Source organism: Solea solea, chromosome 18 (genome assembly GCF_958295425.1).
Source record: "Solea solea chromosome 18, fSolSol10.1, whole genome shotgun sequence".
NCBI lineage: Eukaryota > Metazoa > Chordata > Actinopteri > Pleuronectiformes > Soleidae > Solea > Solea solea.
Window position 1 is genome coordinate 2156557 of NC_081151.1, and position 14799 is coordinate 2171355.

Here is a 14799-nt window from a genome sequence, read left to right on the forward strand (position 1 = left end):
GGCTCCTTTGTTACAAAACTACGCCTGAAGTGAACCGAGCATAGCTGAATATGTCTTTTATAGTTGAAGGTCGGTAGCAGCAATAAGGGGTTTCAAAACATTATGATGTGTGTGTGATTACAATGATAACAGGAAGTGACTAAGACTGATGCTGTATGGAGCTATGTAAGTCATTGTTGATGATACTTGGAATGAAACTTCACATGGAAGTCAAATTAAGATTTGAAGCTCTTTTACAAGTATTCAATCAGCACAGGGTCAGTAAGCATATAATTTGTCTACCACGTCATTAAATTAAAATGTAGGTCAAATGATGAATTCTTCTAGATGGAACTATGAATTACATATTGACTTATAAATGTGTGGAGGTTGGCACTGATGAATATTGGCAATTCCTGCTTTGATCCCAGCAGGGACACATAATTAGTGTAGACGTATAGAAGTTAGCGAAAGACAGAAATATTTATGCTTACAAGTATCAAATAATGAAACAACTGCAACTTGTAGTGACTACTTCATTTATACTAAGTTCAAAATAATCAAAAGGACTTCAACTTTGATTTTTGGACTGAAGGTTATTCCAGGACCAGGGCACTTGAATCTGACCTGAGATTGTAACTTTTATAATGACAGCATGGAAGCACTTATTGTTGTGTTTTTATTTCCAAGAGCAGAAGGATGGATAGCGAAGAGGCTCCCGCTCAGCGGCCAGTCACCTTGGACATCACAGTGGAGGATGTAAGTCAGGCTGCTCCAGACCCTCTGGAGCCCTCCTCCAGCCAGACCCCCTCCAGAGATAATGTTCTGTGCCAGGAAGACAGCATCGACCTGGGTGGGGAGTTTGCCACTCCTCAGGAGGACAGCAGTGCTACACCCTCAGAGAGCCTGCTGGACAAGCTCAATGACCAGATGATGGAGAGTGTCTTGATTTCTGACTCGCCTAATAACAGTGAGGAGAATGATGTGGCTCCAATTGACTCTTTTCTAGATGGAGAGGAGGATGAGAGCACAGGAGAGACTTCAGGAGACCAGGAGGAACATGGTGAAACTGGACAGATTACATCAGATATAAACGTTTCAGAGGAGACACAGGAGAAAGGCAGTTCTGAAGAGGATGTAGAGGAGGTCACAACAAAGCAGATAGACACACAAGAACAAGTCAGCATTTGTCTTTCAACTGAAGGAGATGCACAAAGTCCATTTGATCTCAAAAGTGATGAAACCGCACCTCAGGCAGCCACAGCAAGTCCCCAAAAAGATGAGCCTGTGCCAGTGTGCACCATATTCAGCCAAGGCACCCAGCCGAGGTCTCTGGTGCCTGACGGCTTCCAGCCCACCCTCATCAAGTCCCCAAGCTTTAGTATGGGGAGTGGTGGGGGAGGCGATGAGGTAGTGACCCCCAGCAAGTTTACAGGTCCTCTCATGTGTCAGCCAAGTCCCAGCCTCAGTAAGTTCTTCACTGACAATGGACAGGCCAATCCAGCTTCTGACTTCTTTGATTCCTTTACTGTCCCCTCCTCCTTTATCTCTGTTTCCAACCCCAATGCAGAAATTCCCCCTGGCACCAGCCCTGTACCCATAGCCCCTACTCCTGATCGCCAGCTCTCGTCCACATCCTCATCCATTTCCTCTGCTGCAGGGCCTTTGGACTCAGGCAGTCCCAAACTTACTACATTTTTTATCTCTGCTTCTACTGAAACTACCACCGAGGCTCAACCACCCCCACCTCAAATAGTCTCGGCTCCAGCTCAAGCCCCCACCTCACCCCCAGTCACTCGGCCACAGCCGTTCAACCAGCTCCAAGCTGTATTTTCTGGCAACGATGACCCGTTTGCAACAGCGCTGAGTCTGAGTGAGGTTGACAGGCGTCATGATGCCTGGCTGCCATCAGATGACACCAGGAAGGTGTTGATCTCGGTAGCCACTCAGCAGTACAGCCCATCCTACGTAGAGAGCAACAAACTCACTATGCCTGGACTCAAGTTTGACAACCTGCAGGTAGGACAATCAGTAAAATACTTTACAAAGCCCTAAGAGGACGTCGGTCTCCCTCAGCATGTCAGTACCCTTTAAGCTGATTAAACTTTTACTGCCGACAAAGCAATCACTTGATCTCAGCTGAACCAAAATAGTCATGTGACACATGCAGTTAGGTTTAATGTGTAATATTTATAAAATATCCTGTCTAACATTTATAAATAGAGACATTTTTACATGAGTTGCTTGTAATACAGTGTTTTTTCAGAGGTAAAAATGTTAGAATAATGTAAAATGTAAAACAAAATAGAAAATAATGTGAGTTCAACAGGTTTCACCTGTGTCAAACCTCTGCTGTGAATGCTTGTGTCACACTTTCAGTGCAGGAAACCAGCCCTTTCCACTTTGAAGGGCCTAACCTCAGAATATTTTCCAATTTTGCTTGATGAAACAATCCTATCGTTCCTCAGAGTTTTTGCAGACCAAGCACATTCTGTGTCTTGTTTGCGCACATTTCCCACATTTTTGCAATATTGCACAAACATAATCTCCCATAGGCTTCACCAGAAGGTCTTGATTTACTTAACTAATCTGAATTATCTGTCTTCTTTTGTCTGGAACAGAAAGGCATTGGTTTGTGGCTTTTTTAGTAAGCAGTTTTCCTCTTTCTCTGGCACAATAGTGTGGTAACAGTTATCTGTAAACATACAGTAGCTACACACGGCTCTTCATTCTCTGTCTGTGGTCCTTCTACACTCAGAATCACAAACATCCTCCAAGCTTAACAGTAACATTTGTCTGTAATAACAACCTTGATGAAGCATCAATTTGCTTCTTTGTTCCGTTGAATCTTATGGCGTATGTCCACCTCCCAGCTCAGATTGTTTTCATTATCCCATTTGGATGTGTTTGAATGGCTGCTTGAATAAATGAATAAAAATCACGGATTTTCTGTCATCTTGGTGGTTTTTTCCCCCACTAACAGCCTTTTTTCAACAAACAAATTAGATCCACTCTGAAGCTGGATTAAAGATAGTATTTTACACAGGCTGGTTTTTGCCAAGTTGTATGCAAGGCTAGTTATTGTCTTTACAATAAAATAATAATGAGATTTTAAAAGAAAACTTCATTTATAAACAGTCTTGTTAGTGTTGCTTTCAACCAGACAAGGTCAATGAAATAAGAAGGCAAAATTATTGATAGAAACAAATGAAACAATTAAAATGATCAGCCATTCTTGCATTTGACCTGGGACTAACTAGCTGACCTCCATGCATGGATGACAATAGTTGAGAGGGCACACATCAGGGGTGATGTGGTCCAGTCCAACAGCAGAGTTTGTGCAAGTGAAAGTCAAAGACGTGATGTCCAAATTGTAGTAAATCAGCACTTGATTCAATGAATCCGTCACCCAGTCAAGTCATGACCTGATACAGTGAAAATCTTGCAGTGTCAATACCAGCGTGACAACTCTAATGACACTTTCTGTATTCTATTGTGTCCTTTTTGCAGTACGTTGAGTTGTAATGTTTTATGACGCAGGGGGATGCTGTGAAAGACCTCATGCTTCGTTTCCTCGGAGAGCAGGCAGCCACGAAGCGTCAAGTCCTCACCGCCAACTCTGTGGAGCAATCGTTCGCGGGCCTCAAACAGCTCATCGTAAGTTACTTACTTACTTACTCTACCTTCTGTGCGTTTGTTATTTAGAAAATGAATGGAGGAAAAACTCTCATAAGAAAGGCAAAAAGGACATCAAACGCTTTGGCGTTATTTGTGAGACGGGCATGCAGTTTAAACAACCTGCTAGCTTGGCACTTTATTCGGTTCCCTGGAAATGGCAGTTGACAAAATAATCACCCCTCATGGTCTCCTTACTTGCTTTGTGCTAGGGCTTTAGACCTTGTCAAAAACGTCCTCATCAGCAGAGGAATTTTGCTTAGTTGTCATGTTCGACATTTTAATTGTTCTCAACATCTGTAGTTCCATGACAACAGGGCTTCCTTTATCTCCCTTTGAAGATCATACATATAATACGGTTGGGTTTGAGAGTTAACGGCTTCTTAGCATGTTCTGTTCTCCTTAGCATCGTCTTAAAGTCAATTCTAAAATGAACCGTCAGCCAATGAAGTTGACATAAATCAGGGGTGATGTGTTTGGCCTTGGGGTGTTTGTTAAAAAAGTGAGCAGCTGCATTTTGAACCAGCTGGAGGGGCGGAAGGGAAGAGTGGCCAAGACCCACGTAAAGTGCGCTACAGTAGTCGAGCCTTGAGCTAGTAAAAGTGTGGATTGCCGTTTCCAAATCTTGCCGCTTAAGAAAGGGCTTTACTTTGGCCAAAAGCGAAGTTGAATAACAACAGAGTCAATCTGTTTGTCAGAAATCACCCCTACACTTTTATATTGATATTCTCCCACTGTTTTAATATCATTGATACATACTGCTTGGATTGCCACGTATTTAAATTCATGCTTAGTGAACGCTGACAGCTTGAAACTGACACTGGAGCCGTTCATTTTTGCGGAAACGTTACCTGCCACCATGGCAGCGTCAACAAATCATGAGTCATGTGATGTTCTGAGCTCTATTGTTTGAAAATATATCCATATAACTTTAAGAAGTGGGCATACCAAGGCACTCACCGTCTGCTGTAGAAACAGTACATAAGAAAGGCTTATTCTGTTGCTATGAAAACCAAAAAAAAATGTTTGATTTTAAAGTGATAATACCCTTACACGTATAGTCAAGGATGGCATATTCAGTTCCTGCCATGAAATGTTCCACACTGGAAGTACAGCAACTAAAAAGCCGCCCATTTTGTGCATGTGCAGCAGGTGCATTCTCAGAGAGAGCGGTGCATCTTTTTTTCTCGAGGTAAAATGCAAAACCACTGGTTTTACCTCAACTTAACATGCTGTCGTGTCTGCAGCTCGTCTGACCTTCTAATAATCACTGTTTCCACTGTAACTGTTTGGTGGTCAGATCGCATAGCTGACAATCATTGGTCTTCTTTCTCTTTATCTTGTATTTATGTTTTCTTCCAGTGAACTCCAGTTTTTTTTGTGACTGTGCTGTTTCACCTCATTCCCTCTCACTTCTCCCATCTCGTCTATTCTCTCCAGCCGTCATGTGTTTGCTCCATCATAAGTTCTGACCCACAAATGACCCTGAGAGACAGTTGTTATTTAAAACATATGCACAGGAGCAGCAGCAGCAGCAGACAGCGTGATGGGGGGGTAGAGAGGAGGGAGAAGAAGAGATGGGGGGGGGAGGTGAGGAGGTGGAGATCCACTCAGCTGACAAGTTCTTTTCCTCCTGCTGTGCTTATGTATTATGCATGGAATTGCTGTGCATATTTCAAGGGCCTTCTGGACTCAGTGTATATACACATTCTAGATGGTACTTTCAGCTTGTATTCAACTGCACTATACAGTGTGTGTGTGTTGCCAGTTGGTGTTGGTGGCTCCCTGGGGTAAGGAGGAAAAGAAGGGAGAAAGACAGTGAGTCAGAACGGTAACATAGACCTACAGGAGAGATGGAATGGAATGACGAGCATAAAGAAATGGAAAACTAGGGGTCAAGGAAGCCTTGGAGGGCTGCACCTGACCCTTGGCTCACACACAGGCAGAGTTGTAAAAACTCATTTTGGATTTATATTTTTGTGATTGAGTACTTGAAGTTTTCCAGTAGGGCAGAAGGATTAGGGTAAAATATCTAATATCTAATTTGTCTTACACATATTGTGATTGTGACTTCTTTATTTGCCAATGAACTTTTAGTTTATTATATGCTTTAGGGGTGGGTAAAAATATCGATAATCGATACGTCATCGAAGTTACTTTCAATACAGAATCTTTATGCGCTTTCTTCTCTATGTTGTGAGTCCACTTCCTGCTTTTGGTTCACTTGTCACGTTTTTTTGTTTGTTCATGACTTTAAGCTTGTCAGGTGGGATGAGTCATTTACTCTTTCAAGCAAACGCTGTATTTACTGTGGCACAGGTGTCGTATACTCCTGTGTGTGTGATTGCATTCACATATCGGGGGATCTCGAGGACAAGCGTGTGTCACACACATTTCCGGTTCTTCCATATTTGTTGTCAGTTATGATTATCCCTTATCATGTGTGACCTTTTTCTTGGATGACACCAATAGTCCCTTCACAGAGCTTCATTCTGCTGTGTGACATCCTTCAGTGTGTGTGTGTGTGTTTGTTGCGGGGCTTTGCTATGAGCTGGCAGAATGAGTCATGCTGCAGAGCCAGAGTGTGACTATACGCATTGCCACCACACACACACACACACACACACACCGCCTCTGTTCATATGTACAGACCCACACACAGATGTGAGGATGAATGACAATCTCATAACACACTGAGTGTCTGCATTTTCCCTGGCTCTCTTCTTCTCTCTCTCTGTGTCCCTCTCCCCTCACATGATGAATGTGGACACCGCTCAGTCTCTGTTGGAGCTCTGCCATTACACAGACAGAAACACGCTCGCTGCCTCTTTCTCTCTGATCAGTCTTCATGTGGCGAGAGGCTGTTTTTCACAGACGGTCTGTAACACTGCAGCACGCTGCTGAGAAGCATTAATAGAAATACTGTACTCGCAATACGTCTTTGTTAATATCCAGGTCCACAGCTCCCTGGCCTCTGCTTTTTGTGTTATTTTAAAGTTTTATGTAAGAATCGTTACACAGAATCTGTTACTTTTGGAGCCGCAACTGGGGATTATTTTTTATGAATGATTCTGTCTCCAACTCCAACGTCTATATTATTTTACTCGGCCTTGAAACTAGACACAGAAAGTGCTTGAGATGTTTCCTCGATAAATTATTATTCATTGTCACAACTGCTGTCAATAAAAGTGTCTTTTAGCTCAAGTTTTCTGGCACTTGATATCCATATAAATCAGTATTTCTTTTAAAGGTAACATACCGGTTCATTTTAATGACGTTATATATAATATACATTGGGTTTGGCTTTGATAATCACCGTAAATAATAACCTTTTGAAATGCTCCTCTGTCCTCAAGTATCTTCAGTGTGAAGCCACAGATCTGTTGGCCCTGCAAATACTTACAAAATAAAAGCCTTGTTGAAAGAATTGAATGCAACATGCAACAGAAAATTCATCGGCAAGCTGTTCAGTGGAGTTTAGAGTTTGCAGCTGAAAACTGAGGCATATACAGTACATATACTGGAGAGAGAAATGACATACTGTGCATTAAAGCCATAAGTCATTTGGGGAAAAGTTGAATGCAGAGAAGTGAAATACTATACTGACACAACAATGGCAGACTACAGTATATAAAAGCTTTTAGGTTTGTTGCTTTTTCTGCGTCAGAATTTCAACAAGTGAGTATGAAGACTTTTTTTCCTGACTTTAATCAGGTCTTTTATAGAGGCACAAATCTGTGATTATTCAGTTTGTGTTGTTTGTCTTTGTCAGTTCGGTAAACAGCTTATTAACCAGTTTAGATGTGTTCATCATGGACAGATTTACATGTGTGCATAACCTTGTCGGGCACAGGCTTTTAAGAGAGCAAATATTACAAACAAAGGTTAGAAAATGCCGTTTATTAAGGTTGGATGTTGTGTGAGTTGACTTTGGCTGGTGATCCTCGCCTCTATTTCTCCCCTTTGTCTTCCCCATGACCTCTGCCCCCTCTCCTGCCTGGTGATGTGGTGTGGTCAGCAGTGGGCTAATCTCTGGCTCAGCACCACCCTGGGCTGGCCTCATCTGTCTCTCTCATTAGCAATAACCCCCCCCCCCCCACACACACACACACACACATCTCCTGCTACCCGTCCTTCCCTTCTTCTCCTTCATCTCTCTCTCTGTTCCCTCTGTACTATCCACCGGAGACTCTCTATTTCCTCCCACAGCATGATGCTGCCCGGGCCTGGGGCCAGCTCGTGTGTGTGTGTGTGAGAGAGAGAGAGTGAGTGAGTGGGGAATTGAATACGTGAGGGAGATAGACAGAGAGAAAGAGAGAGAGAGAGAGACCTACCTTGGCTAGGTCAGACAGACGCACCCCATAATCACTGCAACATCCCAGCTGCTGCATTGCACTTTGATATCATTGCTGTAACCTTTACTTGTCATTATCATAACCTTTTTACATAGCTGTCATTTCCGCCGTCAGTTGCTCCGGCTAGATGAGGTCTGGATAATGCACCAGCATCAGCTTTTGGAGTGGTGAAGGGCAATGTTGAAGCCCTAGTGGTGACTGTTCTCACCTGGCTCTGTTTATGTTGGCTGCAGCTGTTGTAGCAGTTATGGGAATAATTTTAATTTACTCCTTTCCCATTGTCAGCCGGCCGAGAAGTTTACCTCCAGGAAGTCACCTGATGTCACAAACATTGTTTGACCAATGTTACAGTTGTTACACATTTATATATTTTACTTCGGTCCCTTTTTTTTTTTTTTATTCCCAACAGCATCAACTCGGTGATTTATAGATAACAGCTTGAACCGTCAGTCAACATTAGCGGTTGACTGATACCAGTTTTTGGAAATCAAGGCAGCGGATGACCATATAATGTAATATATTATAATAATAATATAATGACCACTGTATAATTTTTTATTCTTTAAAACACCTCATCTAATTAAATATATATATATTTATATATAAACAGTTGAATAAGAAACAACACAAAATTACTATTACTATTCGAGGAAGAGGAAATGACCATGCTCACTTAGACGTTTCCATTGCTACCAGTATCAATCTCTAATGTTGAGCTGTTTGACCCAGGAGTGAATGTCAGTCGTATTCTGTGTTCTATTCAATTGATAACCAAAGCCAGGTTCGAAGTCAAAGGATCATTAAGTTGATTGATTTCATAATCAGAGCAAAACTGTGGCATCTCAACCAAAGTTCTTCCCTTATCTCTCTGATGATAGAACTGGAGTCCTGTAGCATTTTTCTGCCATGCATATTGGCCAGTCACAAGGATTAAGACATGCTCATTCTGAAGGGCAAACTAGGGCTGCAACGATTATTTATTACTGAATGAATCGTCGTAATTGGGTTTCTTCTTTGCTGAAACTGTTACATTTTGGTTTGTGGAAAAAAATGTTCTTTTCCAACATTTTCTCATATTTTCTGGACCAAACAAGTACGCGATTAATCGAGAAAATAATCGGCAGATTAATCGATCATGAAAATAATCATTCGTTTTAGCCCTACTGTATACGGTGTCTTCATTTTGGACTAAACCGTGGACAATTGTCACCCTTCTGTATCCACCTTCGGCTATGGCTGTTTGGACATTCATATGACTCATCTTAACTGTCTGATTGTCTATTTTTCAGTGTGTTTCCACATCTTTATGAATTTCAGCCAAACACAAACATTGGGGCATGAACCACACCACCAGTGCCTGTTGTAACGCAGTGTTTCCACCACAGGCCCTTTTCTATTTCAACATGATTGTGTCCCAGAGCACAGAGCAAGGACGATGAAGACATGGTTTGACGAGTTTGGTGTGGAAGAACTCGTCTGACCTGACCTTAACCCCATCGAGCACCTCTGGGATGAACTGGAACAGAGATCTCGAGCCGGGCCTTCTCGTCCAACATCAGTGCCTCACCTCATAAATGCTCTACAGAATGAATGAAAAGTACTGTGTATGTGTTTGAGTACGTCATTACAGTCCCTGGAGGTGTTATGGTCAGGCGTCCATATAGTGTAGTTCAGGTACCTTTTGGGGTGGAGCTTGCAGGGAGCGGAAGACACCCTGTTGTTCTCCAGCATTTGATTGCAGTTGATCAATCTGCACAACGTCTCTTAAAATCCGTCACTAGAGCTCATCTCTTTACAGCAGCATGACATAAATCTCCCTCATGTTTACTGTAGCTGTCACTGTGTTTGTATGTTGTCAGCCGACATCTACGATGGCCTTGTGTTGAATTATGTCCCAACACAGTTGTATCACAATCTGATCACTTTCCATATTTACAATAGTATCGTGTCTCCAAATTCTTTTCCTAAATCGTTCAACATCAACTTTTGGTACTTTTGTGGTATTGGGAAAACTTACTGAGTGCTGCTGTTATTGGTTGTGATTCACGCCTGAAACAGAAAGCGTCTTAAGCTGCAGTCTCAGAGGAAAAAGGAAATGGGGCAGGCGGTTATTGTTGACAACCAGACATTCAGAATCTATTCAGTTGCCCACCAGTCAGTCAGTGGTTGATATTACCCAGAGGAGCATCACTGAGAACTTGGAATCTGCGTTGAACCATCTTGGGGAGTGTTATATGGAGGTCTCTCACAAGCCAAGAGCTACTATGGTGTTTTTGCATGAGATACTGTGTCTGTTTGTATCTCATTGTCTCTTAGTGATACTGTTTGAGTCCAGTGATTGCCTGTGGGAGACGATATGGCTGCTGTGCTCAGTTCACATCAGTACAGTAGCCAAGCAGATTGTCCTCCAGCTTGAGTGCAATGTTCAAGTGTTTGGAGACTGAACTGGCTTCAGAGTAAAGTTTGTCGTCGTTACTGTGACTTTCTGTATATATATTGCCAATGTTTTGTTTTTTTCACACAGACTTTGTGTAATTCAAAAAAAACCAGAGCTTAATTGAGGTAGCACTGGAGATCCTTCCATTAACTAAAGCTGGTGTTTGGAAGCCTTTTTGTCTGATTCACCCGCAGGCTTTGGGTCTTGTGAGAAAATAAGTGGGCGTTTGTTTGCTCATCAAGCTTCCCGATGCAATTTTTTAACTCACCAGATACTAGGTGTGCTGACTTTGTCATCTTCCACACAATTAAGTAGCTTAATCCCTTGTTTGCGCGCAGATTTCCTGCATAGGTTTGTTTATATAGTATATAGGAGTGTTCTGCAAAACATGAATACAACTGCAATTACAATCAGTGAGGTTGTTCTCCAGTGTTGAACGTACTTCTGGAATGTCCTCTCTTTACATTTACGATATTTTAGGTGTCTAACTATGGTAAGTGATTCTGGTTTTCCTGCATTTGCCAATATCTATTTACATTTAATTTGTCTGAGCACTGCTTTTCTCAAATGTGAGTGCTTTCATATTCTTTCTCTCTGCTGTTGTGTGGTGTTTTATAGAGACTATGCCTATGTTAGCACAGCACACGCTTCTTTCACCAAGCCTCAGTACTCAGTTCGTCATTTAATTTCAGTGGCAATAAATCACCACCGTAATTCCTCCTCATTTGATTTTGGGGGGGGGGGGATCTGATTATGCCTTATTGCAGTCACTTAGCTGAGCTAAATTATTAATCACCATCAGCCTATTGTTTTTCTATTTTCTGTGCTTCACCTACTCCCATTCTGTATTTGATTGTAATCATTCAAACCTGGGAATAACAACGTGGTTTGTATGCATGATGAGGTTCATGGAAACTTCCTGTGCTTTTTCTTTACTGTGGAATACGCTCACCTGAACTTTTTAGACACTAGGGGAAAGGTAAATGAATAGATATACATTACACAGGGCTGTGATGCTCAGGTTTTGTGATATGATCGTCCAACGTGACTCCTTAGAACAACATAGTTTGGCACTCACTTCTGTACAGGCATCTAGCAGCAGCAACAGTTCATTTGGTTCATGGCGAGTAAGTGATGTTAAGGCATTATCAAAATGAAATAAAATGAAGTCAGATATTGCTATTGAGAACAATCGTGGCTAACGGCTGTGCTAACAGGATGCAGGAATTTGCTTTGCTGCCAAAGATAAACGAAGGAGAAATTAGCATGTTCACTCACGTTTTACAGTCCCACGAAAAAAGGAAAAAAACCTAGACAGTCTATAGAATAATGAATAATATGGCGATCATCGCCCCTTAAATGTCAGCATGGTAAATTGCTTACGTGCTAACATTTAGTCTGATGTAAAGCTTTAAAAAAAGTCTATGTAACCAAAGCAGAGAAATGTAGATGCACACTCCAGATTTATATTTTTTATGTGGTGAGGAGGATACTTGTGCCCAGCTGAGCCACAAGCAGCTGCAGATGTTTTTAAAGCTTCAGGTGGTTTCAGTGCAGCAGTATGATATTATGCTGCTTATTTTACCACTAACAATGGACCTGCAAACCTAACATGTCCACATTTTAAAGGCACCGTGTGTAAAATGTACCTGATGAAGTTACAGTACATGTTGCAACTAAATATCCCACCTCTCACCCTGCGTTTCCATGTGTGTTAAAGAACCTCTGTAGCCTTCAGTTGGCATCAAAACGATAGATAATCAAAAGATATTTAGTTTGTCCATTTATGCTGCTATTTTAAGAACACTATGGACCAGAATGGCGACCTCCAGCGAGCAGCTCTGGCTCGTCATAGGAATATAAAAGGCTCCTTCTGGGGTAATAAAAAACAACAATCCATGCAATCAGGTGATTGCGTTTTTACTTTGACAATACAATACCTTGCAAATTGTTTTTCCTTGTTTTTCTTTTTGCTTGGCGTTTTACGGCAGACGGTATCCATGATTATGAATTCTGACGTTCGTCTCGTTCCTTATTTTTGATTACTTCTGTATCCTCGTAACCCTTTACTTTCTAACTGTTAGATGAGCGTCTTGAGTGCAGTCCGCTTGGTGATTGACTCAACTTTTCTTTTTCTTCACTGCAGTCAGACCTTTCAGACTGGACGTGACATTGTTATCACATTCAATGGAACTTGAACTTGCAATCACACACAGTCCTTAATTTAGACTGCTCCCCTGACCCTGTGGTCGCGGAGGATGATCACCGGAGCTTCACAGCCTCATCAGCATCTTCTATATTCATAACTTGTATTTTGTTGTACGCCTATAATGTCTAGTTTGGACTGACATGAGATTATAGGCTGATGCGAGATAATATCAGACTATAAAACTAAGCATAGCAGAAATGCTGCATTGTTACATAAAGCCTGAGCTGAAGTTCACTTCTCCAGCTTTGTGGGTTTTTTTTTTTTTTCTTTTCACTCCAGCTCTTTGTGGTGCTTCTCTGCACCTCCCTTGGCCCTCAGCTTTCTTCCCCTCATCTCCTGCTCTCCACTCTGCTACCCACTGCTCCTTTTTTCTCCTTCCAACTCTTTTGGCCCAGAGCTTCTACTTTTTTTTGTTCTTCTTTCCACTATGGCCAACTTTGACTTCTGGGTTCTTTCACTACATGTGGGCTAGATATTTTCCATCCATATGCTGCCTGCTTATCCTCTGCTGAAATTCCTTATCCCTCTGTGTTCTGTCTCAACAACTCTGAGTGTGTTCACGAGTGCATGTATGTATATGTTTGTGTGTGTGTAGTGTTACCCACTGTTGGCTGTTCTCATTCCCCTGACTTTCCCTGTATCCCGGTCTCACTCCGACACATAGAAACACACACTTGTGCACCTGTCTTCCTTTGCCCTGTGGCAGGGCAGCAGTGTACTGTAGAGTACTGTGAGATATGTATGTGTGTGTGTGTGTGTGTGTGTGTGTGTGTGTGAGGCAGAGAGAGAGAGAGAAAGTGAGTGACTGCAGCTGCTTTTGGCCATCCAGGCTGCCTCCTCGTTTTCAGCTTCATTTCCCCCCGTAATGAAGATTCAGAGGCAGCGCAGCTACTGGCACAAGGCTGAGGAGGGAGGGAGGGAGGGATGAGGAGGCAGCAATCGAGGAAGAAGCTATGACAGCAAAAAGAGAGGTAGAAATGAGAGTCAGAGAGGAGAAGGAGGGAAGGGGGGCAAAGAATGGTAGGGCAACATTTGGGAGAAGACTGGAGGAGTAGGAGAGAGAGGATCGCAACAACACCAAAAAAAGAAAGAGGAAAGTGATGAGTTTTGTGATAAGACTGTGTTAAGTAGCCCTTCTCTCTCTCTCCCTCCCTCTCCCCTAATTACTTCCCTGGCTGTGATGAATGGCACTGCACTTCAGACCCAATCAGCAACCCGACCTTGTCATGTGTACTGATGGGGTGGGGTGACGCTACACCCCACTCCCACCTCTGCCCTTTTCTTACCTACGGACCTCCTCCTGTGGAAGCAGATGCTGCCAATATCTGTTTATGAGTTTGTGTGCGAGGTAAATCCTGACAATTAGGGATGTTTTTGTACTTTTGGTGACAAAAATTGTGTGAGCATTTAAATAGAACACAGGGTTTTAGGTTCATGGTTAAATTTAAGGTTAGAAAATTAGTATTTATCGTTTTGGTTAGGAATTGAAAGCTATCTCGAAGACTCCCCTCCCCTTGTGGTTATGGGTAGAGTAAGAGCACAGAAAATGAATGCAATGGTTTGATCTATGCAAAGTGTCTAAAATTAACACAATTTAAAAACAGATAAAAGAAATCATGTGGGAAGTTAAAGGCCAGCGAGCAGAGATAAGTCTTCAGAAGTTTCGCTCTCACATGCCCAGTCTCAGTTCTCCATTAGATTTGTGGTTTTAGCAGTGTTATGATGGCCGTGCAGTATAATTATTTTCTCAATCATTTTACTGGAACACATCCAGAAAATACAGGAAACATGTATGAAGCATTAAGATAACAACATTTTCAGGAGAACGACAACAACATAACGCGACTGTGGCTCTCTTAACGCTGCAGTGGAACCATAATTAATGTTATTTGTAAAAACGTTGTATGAATTAAACTAATTGACAGCTTTCAGTCACATCATTCCAATTCAAATGCAAATGATCACAGAATTTGACAGACATAAAAATAACAAAGCTGGTGGTGCCATGTGTTTATTTTTTTTTACATTTCCTAGCATTTCCCATACTCAACACATTTACAACAGAGCAGTCCCTCATAGTTGGACTGACTAAAACCCTGTGGTCGTTACAAACTGCAGAGAGGGAACGTGAAGCCAGATCACAA

General features: G+C 42.1%; 1 protein-coding gene across 3 annotated transcripts in view; it reads left to right on the top strand.

The window, feature by feature from the left end:
• trappc12 (trafficking protein particle complex subunit 12) overlaps nucleotides 1-14799 on the top strand; it is a 33876-nt gene that overhangs the window by 305 nt on the left and 18772 nt on the right. Inside the window, exons 2-3 of one of the 3 annotated variants that reach the window (XR_009233735.1) lie at nucleotides 670-1998; nucleotides 3520-3636. Coding sequence is in view for 2 of the 3 variants with exons in the window: in XM_058614832.1 (XP_058470815.1) it covers nucleotides 679-1998; nucleotides 3520-3636 (1437 nt within the window). In the remaining variant the exon portion in view is untranslated. The remainder of the gene's footprint in view (nucleotides 1-669; nucleotides 1999-3519; nucleotides 3637-14799) is intronic. The other 2 variants (XM_058614832.1, XM_058614833.1) reach the window with 2 other exon arrangements.